This window comes from Electrona antarctica (assembly GCF_951216825.1).
Source record: "Electrona antarctica genome assembly, chromosome: 5".
Classification (NCBI taxonomy): Eukaryota; Metazoa; Chordata; class Actinopteri; order Myctophiformes; family Myctophidae; genus Electrona; species Electrona antarctica.
The window spans coordinates 5,157,694-5,174,846 of NC_136810.1; the positions used below are offsets into that span (position 1 = coordinate 5,157,694).

The following is a 17,153-nucleotide window of genomic DNA, read 5'->3' on the forward strand; positions in this document are numbered from 1 at the left end:
TTTGGTAACCACTGATCTAGATACAGCTGGACTCGGAACACACCAGTGTGCCTCGGCATGCTGTTTGGTAACCACTGATCTAGATACAGCTGGACTCAGAACACACCAGTGTGCCTCGGCATGCTGTTTGGTAACCACTGATCTGGAGTCAGAACACACCAGTGTGCCTCGGCATGCTGTTTGGTAACCACTGATCTAGATACAGCTGGACTCGGAACACACCAGTGTGCCTCGGCATGCTGTTTGGTAACCACTGATCTAGATACAGCTGGACTCAGAACACACCAGTGTGCCTCGGCATGCTGTTTGGTAACCACTGATCTAGATACAGCTGGACTCAGAACACACCAGTGTGCCTCGGCATGCTGTTTGGTAACCACTGATCTAGATACAGCTGGACTCGGAACACACCAGTGTGCCTCGGCATGCTGTTTGGTAACCACTGATCTGGAGTCAGAACACACCAGTGTGCCTCGGCATGCTGTTTGGTAACCACTGATCTGGAGTCAGAACACACCAGTGTGCCTCGGCATGCTGTTTGGTAACCACTGATCTGAACCCATTTAGGCCTGATGTCAAAATAAATAAAAAGTCTTCTGAAAGAATATATTATATTCAAAGATTTGTGCCACATTTTCACGCTTTTTCAAAAATAGCAGACCTACAAGCTCATAGCGCGCCACCAAGTGGCGCGCTATGAGCTTGTAGATCTGCTATTTTGCAATAGCTAAAGTATAACATAATGCTTTAAAACACCAAAAGGTGAAGGAGAAGAAGGAGAAGGAGCAGACAGAGAAATATCCTCACATTGGCTGGGAGAATTCTGGGGGCTCGTCGTTGACGTTGGCCATCCTCAGACGCACGGTGGCGGTGCCCGAGTGAGGCTCCTCCCCGCTGTCCACCGCCATGATCACAAACTCATACAGGTGGTTGGGCCTCTCGTAGTCCAGCCGGCCCGCCGGGAAGATGGTCCCGTGGGCCGAGATGCTGAAGTCTGGACTCAGTGTGTAGTACGTCAGCTCAGCGTTCGACCCCGAGTCACAGTCACTGGCCAATACTGTTGGGACAGAAAGAAAAGAACAGAGAGAAAATTAAGAGCGAGAGAGAGAGAGAGAGAGAGAGAGAGAGAGAGAGAGAGAGAGAGAGAGAGACTGAGAGAGAAATATTAAAATCAGCACGTTCAGAAATATGCCTTTAATTCGAATGAATTTTTAAAAGATGAAAATGGCAAAATAAGTGGCTATCATCTATGCTGACATCTTGTAAATTAACTTATATCAGAGCGCTCTATGATGCCAAAACCAGAGCGGAGCAGATTTTCATAGAATTTCCGAAGGCACCTTATTTTTTATTTTCTTTGCAGTTTGTTTTCTAGTCCGGGAGCCGAAGGCTGTGGCTTGAACGTAAAAAGTTGTTTTCTCAACTGATTCTTGTAGCTTGGAGTCACCTCTTAAGAATTCAAGAGGGTTCCCAGTGATATCCCTTGAGCATTTTTTGTTAATAACCCCCTAAATGCCCGAAACACTAAAAATCCACCCAAAATAGAGTTTTATGGTATTTCATGCAAAATACTTTGCTTTCTACATTGTTTATGAATGTGGATATGCACAATGTATTGGATTTATGAGTAATGCATTATTAATTAGCTAATTTATATCAACCCCTTCATGCCCGAAAACCCCCAAATCCCATAAAATATATCGTTTGAGGTTTTTTTAATGCACAATAATCAAGTCCAATGTATCGAATCTGCTTTCTACAAGCTGTATTAGTGAAAATGTAGCATATTTATTTTCAGGTGGTTGCATATTCACCTTTGCAGGCCATCTATCTTGAGTATCTTGCACCAAACATCCACAGAAGATTTCACACAAAAATAGGGTTGTGAGATTTCATGCAAAGATAAAACCATCACATTTAAAAGGTTCGTTTCCTGAACATTGTGTGATGTCTCTAGAGGGCCAAAACAGAGGGCCTCTATATTTGATGAAAATGTGATGTTTTGTAGTATGATAGAAAATAAATAGAAGTATTTGTTCTGGTTTGTTGAGTATAGGAGTGGATGTCAGAAGAATAAATACATAAAAGATATACACTAATGAAAAGTAAGAGGGATTTCTTGTTTACACTTTGGATAATTTTTCTTGTGACCACCGCGCTCTGACTTATGGTGCGTTACCCGTTAAATAATTTTTTATTTGTATTTTTTGTCTTAGTTTGAGCCAAAACCCCACGCTTTATTACACTGGGTGGATAAAAACTGCAGCGTTTTCATTATATCAAACTGTGGGTTCTCATCCGAATCATTCATGTTTGCTGCCAGTGAAAGCCAATATTACATATCAGGCGCGCGCACACGCACACACGCACGCACGCACGCACGCACGCACGCACGCACGCACGCACGCACGCACGCACGCACGCACAAAAACCTGGCAACTAGTGCCCAGTATACAACCACAGTCTTATATTGTTGGCCACTGAGTAGTAGGAGGGTTCAGTGCCTTGCTCAAAGGCACTTCAGCGATGTTGGGAGAGGGGTAAGTGGTGAACATTCACTTCACCGCCCAGATTGTTCCTGCCGGTCTGGGGAATCGAACTGGGAACCTTTTGGTCACAAACACACTCATCTAACCACTGCCCCCAACTCATTACATGAGTGTAATTGTAGGTAACACTGCATGTTAATAAGTACGCCTCCATAAATAAGCACATAACTGCACCAGCTGAACATATGAACATGCATATGTCAATTAGTTCATTAGTTCATTAGTGAGTTCATTAGTGAGCCCAGTGTTACACATCACTGCTTGACTGGATACTGATTTTACACTAATATATTGTTATGACTGCCTCAGTGATCATTACTGTCAGTGGTGAAAATAGGCTTTATTAGCCGTGGGTTTTCTGATCAAAGGGGCCCATATATACATGCACACACGTGCAGGTGCTAGATTATAGTCACCAATGTACACAGTTTTAAACAACTAGTCGACTAGTAAACTATGCAACTAGTCAAGTAGAAGTGAAAGCCCCCTAGCGCGTGCATGATGTGGGGCTCGCAAATGCAAATGCACGAAAACCTTTTTGGCACGGTTCTGTATACTTTGACTAAATATTTATCTACAGGCTCATCAAGGGCATCACGTCATGTGTGCTGCAGTTCAGAATGGGAAGGAAATCTTTCACATCAGCAATTACTCCCCGAGTGCTGAAATGGTGGATGTAAGAACACATGCACTAGAATCAACTCGACTATTAAAACACTTAACCCGCCGCCATTATTGCCAAGGTTTTATTGCGTGTAACACTTACTTTGAAGAGCCAAATATCCATAACCGCATGTTACAGTGACAAACTGCTGTGTGTGGTGTCTTGACCGGTTGTTGTTTGAGTGTGAGTGAGTGAGTGAGTGAGTGAGTGAGTGAGTTGAAATGTATTCATGACATGACTAATAACAAATCTTCATGATGCTTGGGAATATTCTGAGAATTTAGTGAAGTCATAGGTAAACATGTTACCTTCAACAGTACCAAAGTCAAAGGAAGTCATCTTCCCTGGATAACTTGTGATCTTAAGAGTATTTTCAGGCACAGGGATAGGGCCATATTCAAGTTCAAGGATCCTGCAGTGCTGACTGGAAAATGTACCCGACAGTTGAAAAATAATGAGCAAAACCCTGCCTGCCAAATCCATGTGATCATTAAAAAGAAGCTCTTGCTCATGACTTTAAAAATTCAAAAACAATCTTGGAATAAAGTCAAAACTGTAATGAATGTATCTCATAAAACTTTATCTAATCAGATAAGAGTTAACATGATCCACTTTTAGTCGCTCAAGCATTAAATCAGCACTTCTTCTCGGTCCGTTTTGCCATAATGACTCATCGTTCTGTTGGTGATGTTTTTAACAATCTCCTCGGCTGCGGTCCCAGGTCTCTGACTCTCTAAATGAAAATCTCGCTATCCCTCACTTGCTTCCTTTCCTTGCATTCTTAGTCCCGCCCACTGAGGATACATGGAGGGAATGATGTGAGGAGAAAGGAAACAAATAAATGTTGTTTAGAGACGTGGCACATTGGTTCCTCTGAAGCGTCATGTTAAGTAGGCCTAGCATCCATTTCTGGTGACAACAACACAGCTGAGCCGCACAACCAAACGTAATGAATAATGACACAGTTTAGCGTCTAAACAGAGTCATACTCATGTCTAAATTTTAGATCAATGGTTCTCAAACATTTTATGTCAAGGATCGTGTGTGTGTGTGTGTGTGTGTGTGTGTGTGTGTGTGTGTGTGTGTGTGTGTGTGTGTGTGTGTGTGTGTGTGTGTGTGTGTGTGTGTTTGTCCCATCCGTTCAACGGTCGGGGGATCAATCATAGTGGAGATACATATTATGTGACTACTAAAAAGGTAATTAAAAACAAAAATAAAATACTGTTATTGGGTGGATTTTTGGCTATTACTCCAAACATCACGCAAATTGGTACACATTATCAAAATATAGTCATGCGATCAAGAAGGATCTCTCTGATTTTTCATATTCCATCGTCATTGGCTAACATTCGAGCAAAACCTCGCTCAAATAGAGACTCTGCGAGTGAATATATAGGAGGGGTGGACAACGTCGCCGCACGGCGCGTTGTCGCTTGCGGTACATCAGGACAGTCATAATGATAATAGTGCTCCGCAGCAGCAGTCATACCAGACAGACACAATGATAATAGTGCTCCGCAGCAGCAGTCATACCAGACAGACACAATGATAATAGTGCTCCACAGCAGCAGTCATACCAGACAGACACAATGATAATAGTGCTCCGCAGCAGCAGTCATACCAGACAGACACAATGATAATAGTGCTCCACAGCAGCAGTCATACCAGACAGACACAATGATAATAGTGCTCCGCAGCAGCACTCATACCAGACATACACAATGATAATAGTGCTCCGCAGCGGCAGTCATACCAGACAGACACAATGATAATAGTGCTCCGCAGCAGCAGTCATACCAGACAGTCACAATGATAATAGTGCTCCGCAGCAGCAGTCATACCAGACAGACACAATGATAATAGTGCTCTGCAGCAGCAGTCATGCCAGACAGACAAACGCGTTTCTTATAATGATAAGAATTCATTATTAATGATTTCTTATAATAATATGTATGTTCACTACTATGTATGTCTTTAATAATGAGACACGGCTGTATAGTCCCTTTTAATTGAACAAAAAATTCTATATAACTATGTAATTTCCGTTGCTACTGCCAATTTTGACACTGACGAAGGCCTGCGCGCCGAAACACGTTTGTCTGTCTGGTATGACTGCTGCTGCGGAGCACTATCATCATTAAACAAAGACTCTTACTCGACTGGAAGTGCGTATTGTATTCATGTTCTATAAGTTCATTTTGAATCTGCACCCAGCACACGCCTGGAACTATATAAGACTGAATCTGCACCCAGCACACGCCTGGAACTATATAAGACTGTCTGAGTAGAGCGGGTCTTTTCCCTTGAAGTGAACAGTCACAATGATAAACATGTATTCTAATGAGGTTTCATCGTTCAATCGCTCGCATCGCTGGCAGTGTAGATTGAGGTGTAATGAATGAATTCTGAACACTGCTGGCCCACCATAGCTGACTCACTGTGACGGCCCTGCCCCCTCTGCTTCACTGTAAGCTATAAGCTAGAGGGAAGCCTCTGTGATGGCAGAGTGCAGCAGGCCGTCAGCCCAATTGTGCTCACCTGAGGGGGGTGTGGCTTAGGGGACTATATAGGGAGCTCTCCTGGCTGCAGCTCACTCTTCTCTCTGTCCTCCCTGCAAGCAGGACTGCTACCTGGCTCAAGGGCCTAACCTCCCTTTTGTTAAGTTATGTTGTGCACCAGTTAATACAACACGCACCCACCACTCTCCACACATCCATACACTGCACACATTACTGATAACTGATATCCTCACATCCCACACTTTATGATTTTGCTATGCCTTATTTACTTTAATATAATAAATACAACTACAAAACGTTACACTCCTGTGTGGACTCCCTGTTTTTGCCATGCATCCCCTAGTGCATGACAAAATGGGGGCTCGTCCGGACATAATTAATTAATTAATTGATTGATTAGTTTGTTTGAAAAAAAAAAAAAATCTGAATTTTCTTTTTTTTATTTTGTTTGAGTTTGTGTTGGTTGGGAGTTTCACACTTGAGTTGGTTTGTTTGTTTTTGGTTAGGAGCCGGACGGAGAGAGCATTTGGCCCCAGCCCAGAGTGTAGATTTGCAACAGGAGGTAAGTGTTGGGATGTGACTTGCAGGTGTTAGTTAAAATTTTGTTAGTTGGAACAAATCCCTGAGCGGCCTTTACCATTAGGGTATCGGTTGTTTGTTTCTTTCTTTAATTTACCCTTAGTGGAGTTTTGGTTTAGCGGCGGATCTTGGGGGTCACATTAGGTGGCTGGAGGGGAGAAATCCTCATGCCCGAGTGCCGAACGTAGGCTAAGTTAGGTAAGGTTATTTAGGAATGTTAGTTAAGTTAGGGGGGGGTTTGTTCCATGTTGTTTGAAGGTATGCTGCACCTTGTAAGGCACAGCCCCAACACTTAGGGTTTTGTTGTGGTTTTTTTTGTTGTTGTAAATTGCATACACAGGAAAAAAAATGAGTTCAGCTACAGATAAGTTTATTAAGTCTCCGTCAGTGGGGTTACTCGATCTTTGTTCGAAGGATCAGCTATTGGTCATTGCTAAACATTATGACATCACAGTGACAGAAAAGCTCAAGGCAGCAATGAAGGCCAGTCTAATCAGTGGTTTGGTAGACAAGGGCATTCTGCAGCCTGTTGAAGACAAGGATGATGAGGTCAATTCAGAGGTTGATTTCAAATGGAAAAAAGAACTTTTGATCTTAAAACAACAACATTTGATGGAATTAGAAAAAATGAAACAACGAACTGAATTGGCCAAATTAGACTTGGAAAGCAAAAAGCTAGAGTTGATTGAACAGGGAAAGTTATCAGCAGATGCATTGAATAATGGTAATACTGAAAGGGGAGGAGGTGTCAAATCTATGGACTTTGGCAGTAGCCTGAGGCTCCTTCCCAGGTTCAATGAAAAGGATCCTGACACCTTCTTTCTCTTATTTGACAGAATTGCAGAGGCGCAAAATTGGACGGACGCAGATTGTGCTATAATGGTGCAGTCGGTACTCACAGGGAAAGCACAAGAGGCATTTGCTGCGTTAACATCTATGGACTCTAGGAGTTATGCAAAAGTTAAAGAGGCAGTGTTAAAAATATACGAGATGGTCCCAGAGGCTTACAGGCAGAGGGCTCGGGGCTGGAGGAAACAGGACAAACAGTCACATGTGGAGTTTGTCAGAGAATTGAGTACACAGTTTTCGCGCTGGTGTTCATCATCTGAGGTTGAGAATTTTGAACAATTGTTTAACCTCATGGTCTTGGAGCAGTTTAAGAACACTCTACCGTCTAATGTTGCTACATACATCACTGAGCACAAAGTAAAAACGGCAACTGAGGCAGCAGTTTTGGCAGATGAGTACGTGTTAATTCACAAGAATAGTTACAGTGCTTATGCTACTGAGAATGTGTTCAATTCATTTCCTCGTGTAAAGGGTGCTCCAGAGGGTTACAGAAATACGGCCGACAGCAGGGTCACACAAGGTACACATGACAAATCAGTGGGTGTATGTCATTATTGTAAATCTGCAGGACACTGGAAAAATTAGTGTCCGGTCCTCAAATCTAAGGACAGGTCTACCAGCTCACAGGTTAAACCGGTGGCACTGGCCAATTCACTCAGCCCAGTGGCTTTGCCTTTAGGACAGCAGAGTGCGCTCTTGAAGCCAAAAACTGCTGATGCATACTTGCCATTCATTTCTAATGGTTTTGTGTCTGTGATGGGAAGTGACAAACAAGTACCAGTTAAGGTGCTACGAGACTGTGGATCACTAGATTCCTTTGTACGAGAGTCAGTGTTGCCGTTTACAACTGAGACTGATACAGGGGAGAGCATTTTGATCCAGGGAATGGGCATGTTTGTGTTTCCCGTGCCAATCCATAAGATGTTCCTCATTTCAGAGTTGGTAAATGGAGAGGTTCACATGGGGGTGAGACCGGAGTTGCCGGTTGCAGGGGTGGACATCATCCTTGGTAACGACCTTTGTGGGGAACGAATTTGGGCTGAACTAGTACCAAATGTAATTACCAGGAAGTGGCCTGGAGATGTTCAGCAGGACAGTGTATCTGATGGTGCAGTGGTGTATCCAGCTTGCGCTGTTACACGTGCCATGGCCGCCTCAAATGAGAATCAGAGTGTTGATCAGGGCGAGAGGTCTGGTCTGGTTGATTTGAGTTTGCCTGAGCAGTTTAAATCTATGTCACATAGGGATTTGGCTGTAGAACAGAAAAATTATCCTAGCTTGCAAGAGCTGTTTGACAAAGCCATGTCGGTTGACAAAATTAACAGTAGTGCACATGGGTATTTTGTGCAACAGGACTTGCTCTTTCGTAAGTGGGTTCCACATGCAGAAGCTCTAGGTGGGGATCCAATTTTTCAGTTTGTGGTTCCTAATAAATTCCGGTCATTGGTGTTGCAAACATGTCATAATAATGTTGCTGGGCATCAGGGAGTAAGGAAAACTTACAACCGGGTGTTGCGGTATTGTTTTTGGCCCCATTTGAAGCGTGACATTTCTGCCTACATCAAAAAGTGTCATACTTGTCAGTTGACGAGTAAGCCCAACCAGTCAATTAAACCAGCTCCACTGTGTCCAATCCCTGCAGTGGAGAAACCATTTGAACATCTCATTATCGACTGTGTTGGGCCGTTGCCTCGTTCCACGCAGGGCCATACATATTTGCTCACGGTTATGTGTCAAGTAACCCGATACCCCGCAGCTTATCCACTTCGAACCATAACCACTAAGTCTGTTGTGAAAGCTTTGACACAGTTCATGTCTGTTTTTGGGATCGCAAAGGTCATCCAGAGCGACCGTGGTTCAAATTTCACCTCCCGTATGTTTGCTGAAGTTCTCAAGCAGCTTCAGGTTAAGCATAATATGGCTTCAGCCTATCATGCTCAGTCACAGGGGGCCTTGGAGCGGTTCCATCAAACCCTAAAGTCCATGTTGCGTTCTTACTGCACAGAATTGGGGAAAGATTGGGAGGAGGGATTACCGTGGCTGATGTTAGCATCTAGAGAGGTAGTCCAGGAAAGTACAGGTTTCAGCCCAAATGACCTGGTGTTTGGTCACAAGGTTCGTGGCCCTATGGCTATGTTGGAGGACAGCTGGAGAGTAGCTGAACCCCCTAAAAGTCTCCTTGACTATGTCAATGGTTTTAGACGCCGGTTGATTTTGGCAGTGGAAAGTGCAAAGGAGAATTTAGGACAGTCACAGAACAAAATGAAATCTCTTCATGACAGACGTGCAGAGCCTAGGCAGTTTAAAACTGGAGATCAAGTTTTGCTCCTTAAGCCTATAATAACTTCTCCTTTCCAGGCCAAATTCAGTGGGCCTTACACGGTTGTGAGACAGGTGACAGAGCAGAACTACGTGATAGCTACTCCAGACAGTAGAAAGAAGACGAAAATGTGTCATGTCAATCTGCTAAAACCCTATTACTCAAAGGAGTCTGATGGTAAAGCAGGAAATGGGGAAAGTGGTAATTCCTGTCTTTGTACAACCAGGGTAGATGGGTCTTCATCTGGGTTAGCTACTCCAGAAGAGGGTGAGACCCCGGCGGTCATTTTGCAGGGTCGGTTGAACAACACAGAATCCTTGAGTAAACTTGATTCTAATCTGGCCTATTTGGATGATTATAAACGCTCTGAGTTGGTGGCTCTTATTAACGGATATCCTGCTTTGTTGCACGATGTGCCCACTCGTACCCATTTAATTGAACATGATGTGGAGGTGGATGAAACGGCAGTACCTATAAGGCAGCGTTTTTATAGGGTGTCTCCTGAAAAACGGAAACATTTGAACAAAGAGGTGGAGTACATGCTCGAGAACCATATTGCTGAACCATGCAGCTCAAGCTGGGCATCACCTTGCCTACTGGTCGGTAAGCCTGACAAGACCTACAGAGTGTGTACAGACTATCGGAAGGTCAATAATGTAACTAAGCCAGATGCTTTTCCCCTTCCACGAATGGAAGACTGTATAGATGAAGTGGGATCAGCTAAGTATGTTAGTACATTTGACCTTTTAAAAGGATATTGGCAAGTCCCTCTGTCGAAGCGAGCACAGGAAGTTTGCGCTTTCATTACACCATCTGGTTTATACAAGTACACTGTTATGCCTTTTGGTCTGCGCAATGCGCCCGCAACTTTTCAGCGCCTCATGAATTTGGTGGTGGCTGGTTTGGAGGGATGTGCCGTATACCTTGACGACGTGGTAATCTACAGCGATACCTGGTCTGAGCACATGCAGCGTACTAAGGCTCTCTTGGAGAGGTTGGTCTGGGCACGGTTGACAATCAACTTGGCTAAATGTGAGTTTGCAAGGGCCACAGTAACTTATTTGGGCAAGGTGGTCGGGCAGGGCAGTGTCCGCATGGTTCAGGATAAGGTCAAGGCAATGATTGAGTATCCTCCTCCCACTACAAAGAAAGAGTTGCTCCGGTTTATGGGCCTAGTAGGATATTATAGGAGTTTCTGTAGAAACTTTTCGTCCGTGGCTGAGCCATTAACCAGGCTGTTCAAAAAGGATACCAAATTTATCTGGTCAACTAATTGTCAGTTGGCATTTCAAAGTCTCAAGGCTCTGTTGTGTTCAGCTCCGGTTCTGGCTGCTCCCCATTTGGATAAGTTCTTTTCGCTACAGGTCGATGCTTCAAATGTAGGATGCGGAGCTGCTCTTTTGCAAGCAGATGAGCAGGGTGTTGACAGAGTGGTTGCTTTCTTTTCAAGAAAGTTCAATACTTATCAGCTCAACTACTCAGTTATTGAGAAGGAGGCGCTAGGGCTAATATTAGCTCTGCAACACTTTGATGTGTATTTGGGTTCTGGTTTAACGCCACTGGTCGCTTACACAGACCACAATCCACTGACATTTTTGAAGTCTCTCCAAAATCCAAACCAGAGGTTAATGCGATGGGCATTATTCTTGCAGCCCTATAATATGGAGATTCGCCACATTAAAGGCTCTCAGAACGTGATGGCAGATGCACTGTCACGTATACATTAAGGTGTTCACTTACATTTCCTGTTTTGTTTTTTCCCTTTCTAGACTATCCGGTCTCCGGCTCTCTTAAATTGCTCCTGGTACCAAGGTTGCCGAGGCTGGGGGCAGGATGGTGGGTCATGGGGGGGAAGCAGGTAGTATGGATAGGTAGTATTAAGTGTGGGTAAACGCAGACATTAAAGTTGGTTTTGTTTTGTTTAGTTTGGTCAACTTGGGATAATATTTGTTTATTGGTTTCTAATTTGTGGTTTGTTTTTCTTTTAGATGATGTGGTGGAACATCATTTTTATGGAGGGGGGTGTGACGGCCCTGCCCCCTCTGCTTCACTGTAGGCTATAAGCTAGAGGGAAGCCTCTGTGATGGCAGAGTGCAGCAGGCCGTCAGCCCAATTGTGCTCACCTGAGGGGGGTGTGGCTTAGGGGACTATATAGGGAGCTCTCCTGGCTGCAGCTCACTCTTCTCTCTGTCCTCCCTGCAAGCAGGACTGCTACCTGGCTCAAGGGCCTAACCTCCCTTTTGTTAAGTTATGTTGTGCACCAGTTAATACAACACGCACCCACCACTCTCCACACATCCATACACTGCACACATTACTGATAACTGATATCCTCACATCCCACACTTTATGATTTTGCTATGCCTTATTTACTTTAATATAATAAATACAACTACAAAACGTTACACTCCTGTGTGGACTCCCTGTTTTTGCCATGCATCCCCTAGTGCATGACACTCACCATGGGGGGTGAATCAGCTATGGTGGGGGGGGGGGCATGACGATTATAAAAACATGTCGTATCCTCCGCATCATCAGTGCCCATACCCGAGGCGAGGTTGGTGAAAGGGCCTTTCTGTGTGGAGTTTGCATGTTCTCCCCGTGTCCCCTAGCGTAGGTACCCTCACAAAAAACATGCAGTAATCCTGGTCTCTAAACTGCCTCCCCCTGGCCAGCCGGGGCGCCTGATGGAGGGGAAAGGAACTGGTTGGAATAACGTGTTCCTTCCACGCACTACGTCCAACCAGGGAAACTCCCCCTGTCAGGTGTAAAGGAGCAACTTGGACACTCATCATGCATGAAGGAAGCATGAGTTCAAGTCCGTTGCTCTCCCCATGTCCCACATATATGGGGACTAGGTTGGCGGAGGGTGTGTAGAGCCCAGGATCACATTAGATAATTGACATTGGGGTGAAAAATTGGTTACAAAATTGTGGGATAAAATATATATAAAAAAAAAAAATGTCGTCTCTGTAAGTCAATGAGGAGACTTTTTAGCTATAGGAATATCAATTTATAATCAGCGGCGCAACAGAGAAAGGTGCCTATTGAACTGTAGTTACTGTACATTGTGACACGGTATCTACAACTCAAACCTCTACCAAAGTGTCATTGTTTCCATTGTCCTTTCTGTCTGACATTAATTTGTCATACAAGAGTGTTGCACAAGAGTAGTGAAAGTAGCATCTCCAAGCTCACAACGCATCATACGTAGATCGGCAAATTTCTATATTTTTGTTTCGTTACAACAATAAAAAGGAACGGTTCTGGACACTCGACAGAGACAATATGAAAATGAACAGGTACAGTTTCCATTATGTGCTGTTCTGTGACATAATGCTTTATTTTGCTTCACTTCTTTCTTCATAAGATAAAAACTTCACAGCATAAAACAATGTGTTATGTCAATTTACCAATATGGATTATGCTGATGTTGTACAGTATATCAGGCTGCATCCAAAACTAATATTCATTCCAGCAATATTCTGTAGTTTATGATAGAGGTGCATTTGTTCTGGGTCTGTTCTTTCACAACTCTTCAATGTAGGATGTATTAACACATAATAAGAAGACAGCAACATTGGCTACATTTGTTTTAATGTAGACATTTCAATTATCTTCACCATTTAAAATAGTTTATCTTCTAATTATCAAGACTCAGCTTGATTTTTCTGATGATGTCTTATTGTTTGATGTTGTTGTTGTTTTGTTTTTGTATTTGTCACATTTGGTTGTTTTTTAAGTGAACCCACATGAACCCTAGAGTCTCTATTCTGGGGTGCACCTTTGGCAAAAATAACAGATCTACAGTAACATGCAGGGCAGCGGTGGCCTAACGGTTAGAGGTTAAATAACAGATCTACAGTAACATGCAGGGCAGCGGTGGCCTAACGGTTAGAGGTTAAATAACAGATCTACAGTAACATGCAGGGCAGCGGTGGCCTAAAGGTTAGAGGTTAAATAACAGATCTACAGTAACATGCAGGGCAGCGGTGGCCTAAAGGTTAGAGGTTAAATAACAGATCTACAGTAACATGCAGGGCAGCGGTGGCCTAACGGTTAGAGGTTAAATAACAGATCTACAGTAACATGCAGGGCAGCGGTGGCCTAAAGGTCAGATCTACAGTAACATGCAGGGCAGCCTAAAGGTGGCCTAAAGGTTAGAGGAGTGCCCTTGTTGCCGGAAGGTTTCTGGTTCCATTCCTTGGACGAGCAGGAAAATCTGGGTGGGAAAGGGAAGCTCCACACACTCAGATCTGCATACAATCAAAGTGTTTATTTTGCAAGCTTTCGGGTCTACTGACCTAGCCTGGCTAATAAGCCAGACTAATACTGACCTTCTTCAGGCGTTATTACTATCGTATTACTGTCGTTGAAAATTAGTTGGTATAAATAAATCTCAAGGGATAATTCCACACACATTTCCAAGAGAGGCTAAACTAATTTAAACTATTAACGATTAGTCAAAATGATCTGATGAGCTGCAATAGTTGATGAATGCATGTAATGTACTGTATGTATGTATAACACATGTTAATGTTTGTGCATACATTGTTTGTGCATTAATTCACCTCCCAATGTATGAATGAATGAACCAATGAATGAACCATTGTAAAGATTCACCTCCCAATGTATGAATGAATGAACCATTGTAAAGATTCACCTCCCAATGTATGAATGAATGAACCAATGAATGAACCATTGTAAAGCTCTTTGAGCACTTTGGAAAAGCGCTATAAAAATGCAGTTCATTATTATTATATGTCTGTGTTACATTCCCTAATGTCTAGGGGTTATTTAAGGTTGGAAAGTGAACTGTAGTTTATTCACCACACTTTAACAAGGTTATATTTCAATAGAAGAATACAATGCAATTAACCACAAGGGTATAAATATATAAATATGGGAGTATATAAATATGTCTATATTCTTCTAGACCAGCGGTTCCCAAAGTGGGGTCCGCGGTATAGCCAGGGGGTACCCGAAATATATATATATTTTACTTTTTTTAACATTAAAATTATGTTTATCTACGTGGTCATTTCTGCCAAGTTGCGCAATAAACATATTTTTTGTGTTGTTCATTGTGTTTCTCCCATGTTTGCTTTGGGCCAATAGCTGACATGATTACTAAAACTACAACATCAGTCAACCTGTCGTGACCCCAAACAGTAACAGCAGGACGCATGCTGCAGAAACAACAAAAAGTCTCAGGACACTTGAAAGGTTTCTGCGGCCGCTTCAGATGAGGGGGTACCTGGAAAAATGTCTACCCCAAAAGGGGTACCTGGTAGACAACCATGACGTACTACTAGTGTGATAGTTTAGTGGGTTTCCAACCAAATCAATAAACAGGGCTGAGCACTCTGCTGAGCCGTATGTTACAGCAGTGGTTCCCAAAGTGGGGTCCCCGGACCCCACTTTGGGAACCACTGTGTTACAGAACTTAAAGGTAAGGTTACTTAAATTATATAATGACCCAAAATGTCTGTATGGGGCAACCCAGAGAAACACACCAAAGATGACTATACCTTCCTCTATACAGTACAACAGCATGCGACTGATAAATAACCGAATTACCATAATCACCTGATTATGTAACGGTCTGCATAACACATTATAATGTTTGTGCATATTAATTGGATCTTATGCATTGTTACTGCAGCTGCAATTAGCAGCAGCCATACGGCACCCTGGATAAGTACAGTATCAGCCTTGACAAGGTAACTCTACAAAAGGTATAATAACACAACTACTGTAATGAGCTGCTGCACATTCTGTGCTGAGAACCTTTGGAAACAAAGCGTACCCCCCTGTCCACCCGCGCGACTCCATCTTTTGCTAATGATCTAAATATCTTTTTTCAGCCGTTTTGATAAGAATGACTTCAGTGCTGAGCGTGATAGTGTACAGTAGGTCCATTCCGGAGTATGTCCCTAATATCACACTCAGGGAAAATGAAACTGTAGCTAGTTTAGCCTTTCCTGTATTAAGCCCAACTCGGCCCCTGGGCCAGATGGCCTGTCCTGTATTAAGCCCAACTCGGCCCCTGGGCCAGATGGGCTTTCCTGTATTAAGCCCAACTCGGCCCCTGGGCCAGATGGCCTTTCCTGTATTAAGCCCAACTCGGCCCCTGGGCCAGATGGCCTTTCCTGTATTAAGCCCAACTCGGCCCCCGGGCCAGATGGCCTTAGAGGTAGAGTGTTGTATTAAGCCCAACTCGGCCCCTGGGCCAGATGGCCTTAGAGGTAGAGTGTTGTATTAAGCCCAACTCGGCCCCTGGGCCAGATGGCCTTAGAGGTAGAGTGTTGTATTAAGCCCAACTCGGCCCCTGGGCCAGATGGCCTTAGAGGTAGAGTGTTGTATTAAGCCCAACTCGGCCCCTGGGCCAGATGGCCTTAGAGGTAGAGTGTTGTATTAAGCCCAACTCGGCCCCTGGGCCAGATGGCCTTTCCTGTATTAAGCCCAACTCGGCCCCTGGGCCTGATGGCCTTAGAGGTAGAGTGTTGTATTAAGCCCAACTCGGCCCCTGGGCCAGATGGCCTTAGAGGTAGAGTGTTGTATTAAGCCCAACTCGGCCCCTGGGCCAGATGGCCTTTCCTGTATTAAGCCCAACTCGGCCCCTGGGCCAGATGGCCTTTCCTGTATTAAGCCCAACTCGGCCCCTGGGCCAGATGGCCTTAGAGGTAGAGTGTTGTATTAAGCCCAACTCGGCCCCTGGGCCAGATGGCCTTAGAGGTAGAGTGTTGTATTAAGCCCAACTCGGCCCCTGGGCCTGATGGCCTTAGAGGTAGAGTGTTGTATTAAGCCCAACTCGGCCCCTGGGCCTGATGGCCTTAGAGGTAGAGTGTTGTATTAAGCCCAACTCGGCCCCTGGGCCAGATGGCCTTAGAGGTAGAGTGTTGTATTAAGCCCAACTCGGCCCCTGGGCCAGATGGCCTTAGAGGTAGAGTGTTGTATTAAGCCCAACTCGGCCCCTGGGCCAGATGGCCTTAGAGGTAGAGTGTTGTATTAAGCCCAACTCGGCCCCTGGGCCAGATGGCCTTAGAGGTAGAGTGTTGTATTAAGCCCAACTCGGCCCCTGGGCCTGATGGCCTTAGAGGTAGAGTGTTGTATTAAGCCCAACTCGGCCCCTGGGCCAGATGGCCTTAGAGGTAGAGTGTTGTATTAAGCCCAACTCGGCCCCTGGGCCAGATGGCCTTAGAGGTAGAGTGTTGTATTAAGCCCAACTCGGCCCCTGGGCCTGATGGCCTTAGAGGTAGAGTGTTGTATTAAGCCCAACTCGGCCCCTGGGCCAGATGGCCTTAGAGGTAGAGTGTTGTATTAAGCCCAACTCGGCCCCTGGGCCAGATGGCCTTAGAGGTAGAATGTTGAAAGAAAATGTTCATGAACTTAAAGGTATTGTGTTGATGCTATTCCAGTATTTGCTTGACTCTCTAACAATGCCCAATTTATGGAAAATGTCTTGTATTGTGCCTCTCCCCAATAAGCCTGGAGCCACTGAACTAAAAGACTTCAGGCCCATTGCTCTGACTTCCATTTTGGGAAAATGTTCTGAAAGAGTTATAAGCAGACAGAGTTATAAGCAGACAAATCACAGCGATGGTTTCCAACAGCTTAGATCATCTCCAATTTGCTTATACAAGTCAGAGAGGAACTGATGATGCAACTAT

At 44.2% G+C, this 17,153-nt stretch overlaps 1 protein-coding gene across 1 annotated transcript in view; it reads right to left on the minus strand.

Moving 5' to 3' along the window:
• Window positions 1–17,153, minus strand: part of LOC306923243 (neural-cadherin-like) — a gene marked incomplete at its 3' end in the record, with an annotated part of 255,371 nt that overhangs the window by 123,931 nt on the left and 114,287 nt on the right. Inside the window, exon 6 of the mRNA XM_079501275.1 lies at window positions 808–1,057. Within this exon, the coding sequence (XP_079357401.1) occupies window positions 808–1,057 (250 nt within the window). The remainder of the gene's footprint in view (window positions 1–807; window positions 1,058–17,153) is intronic.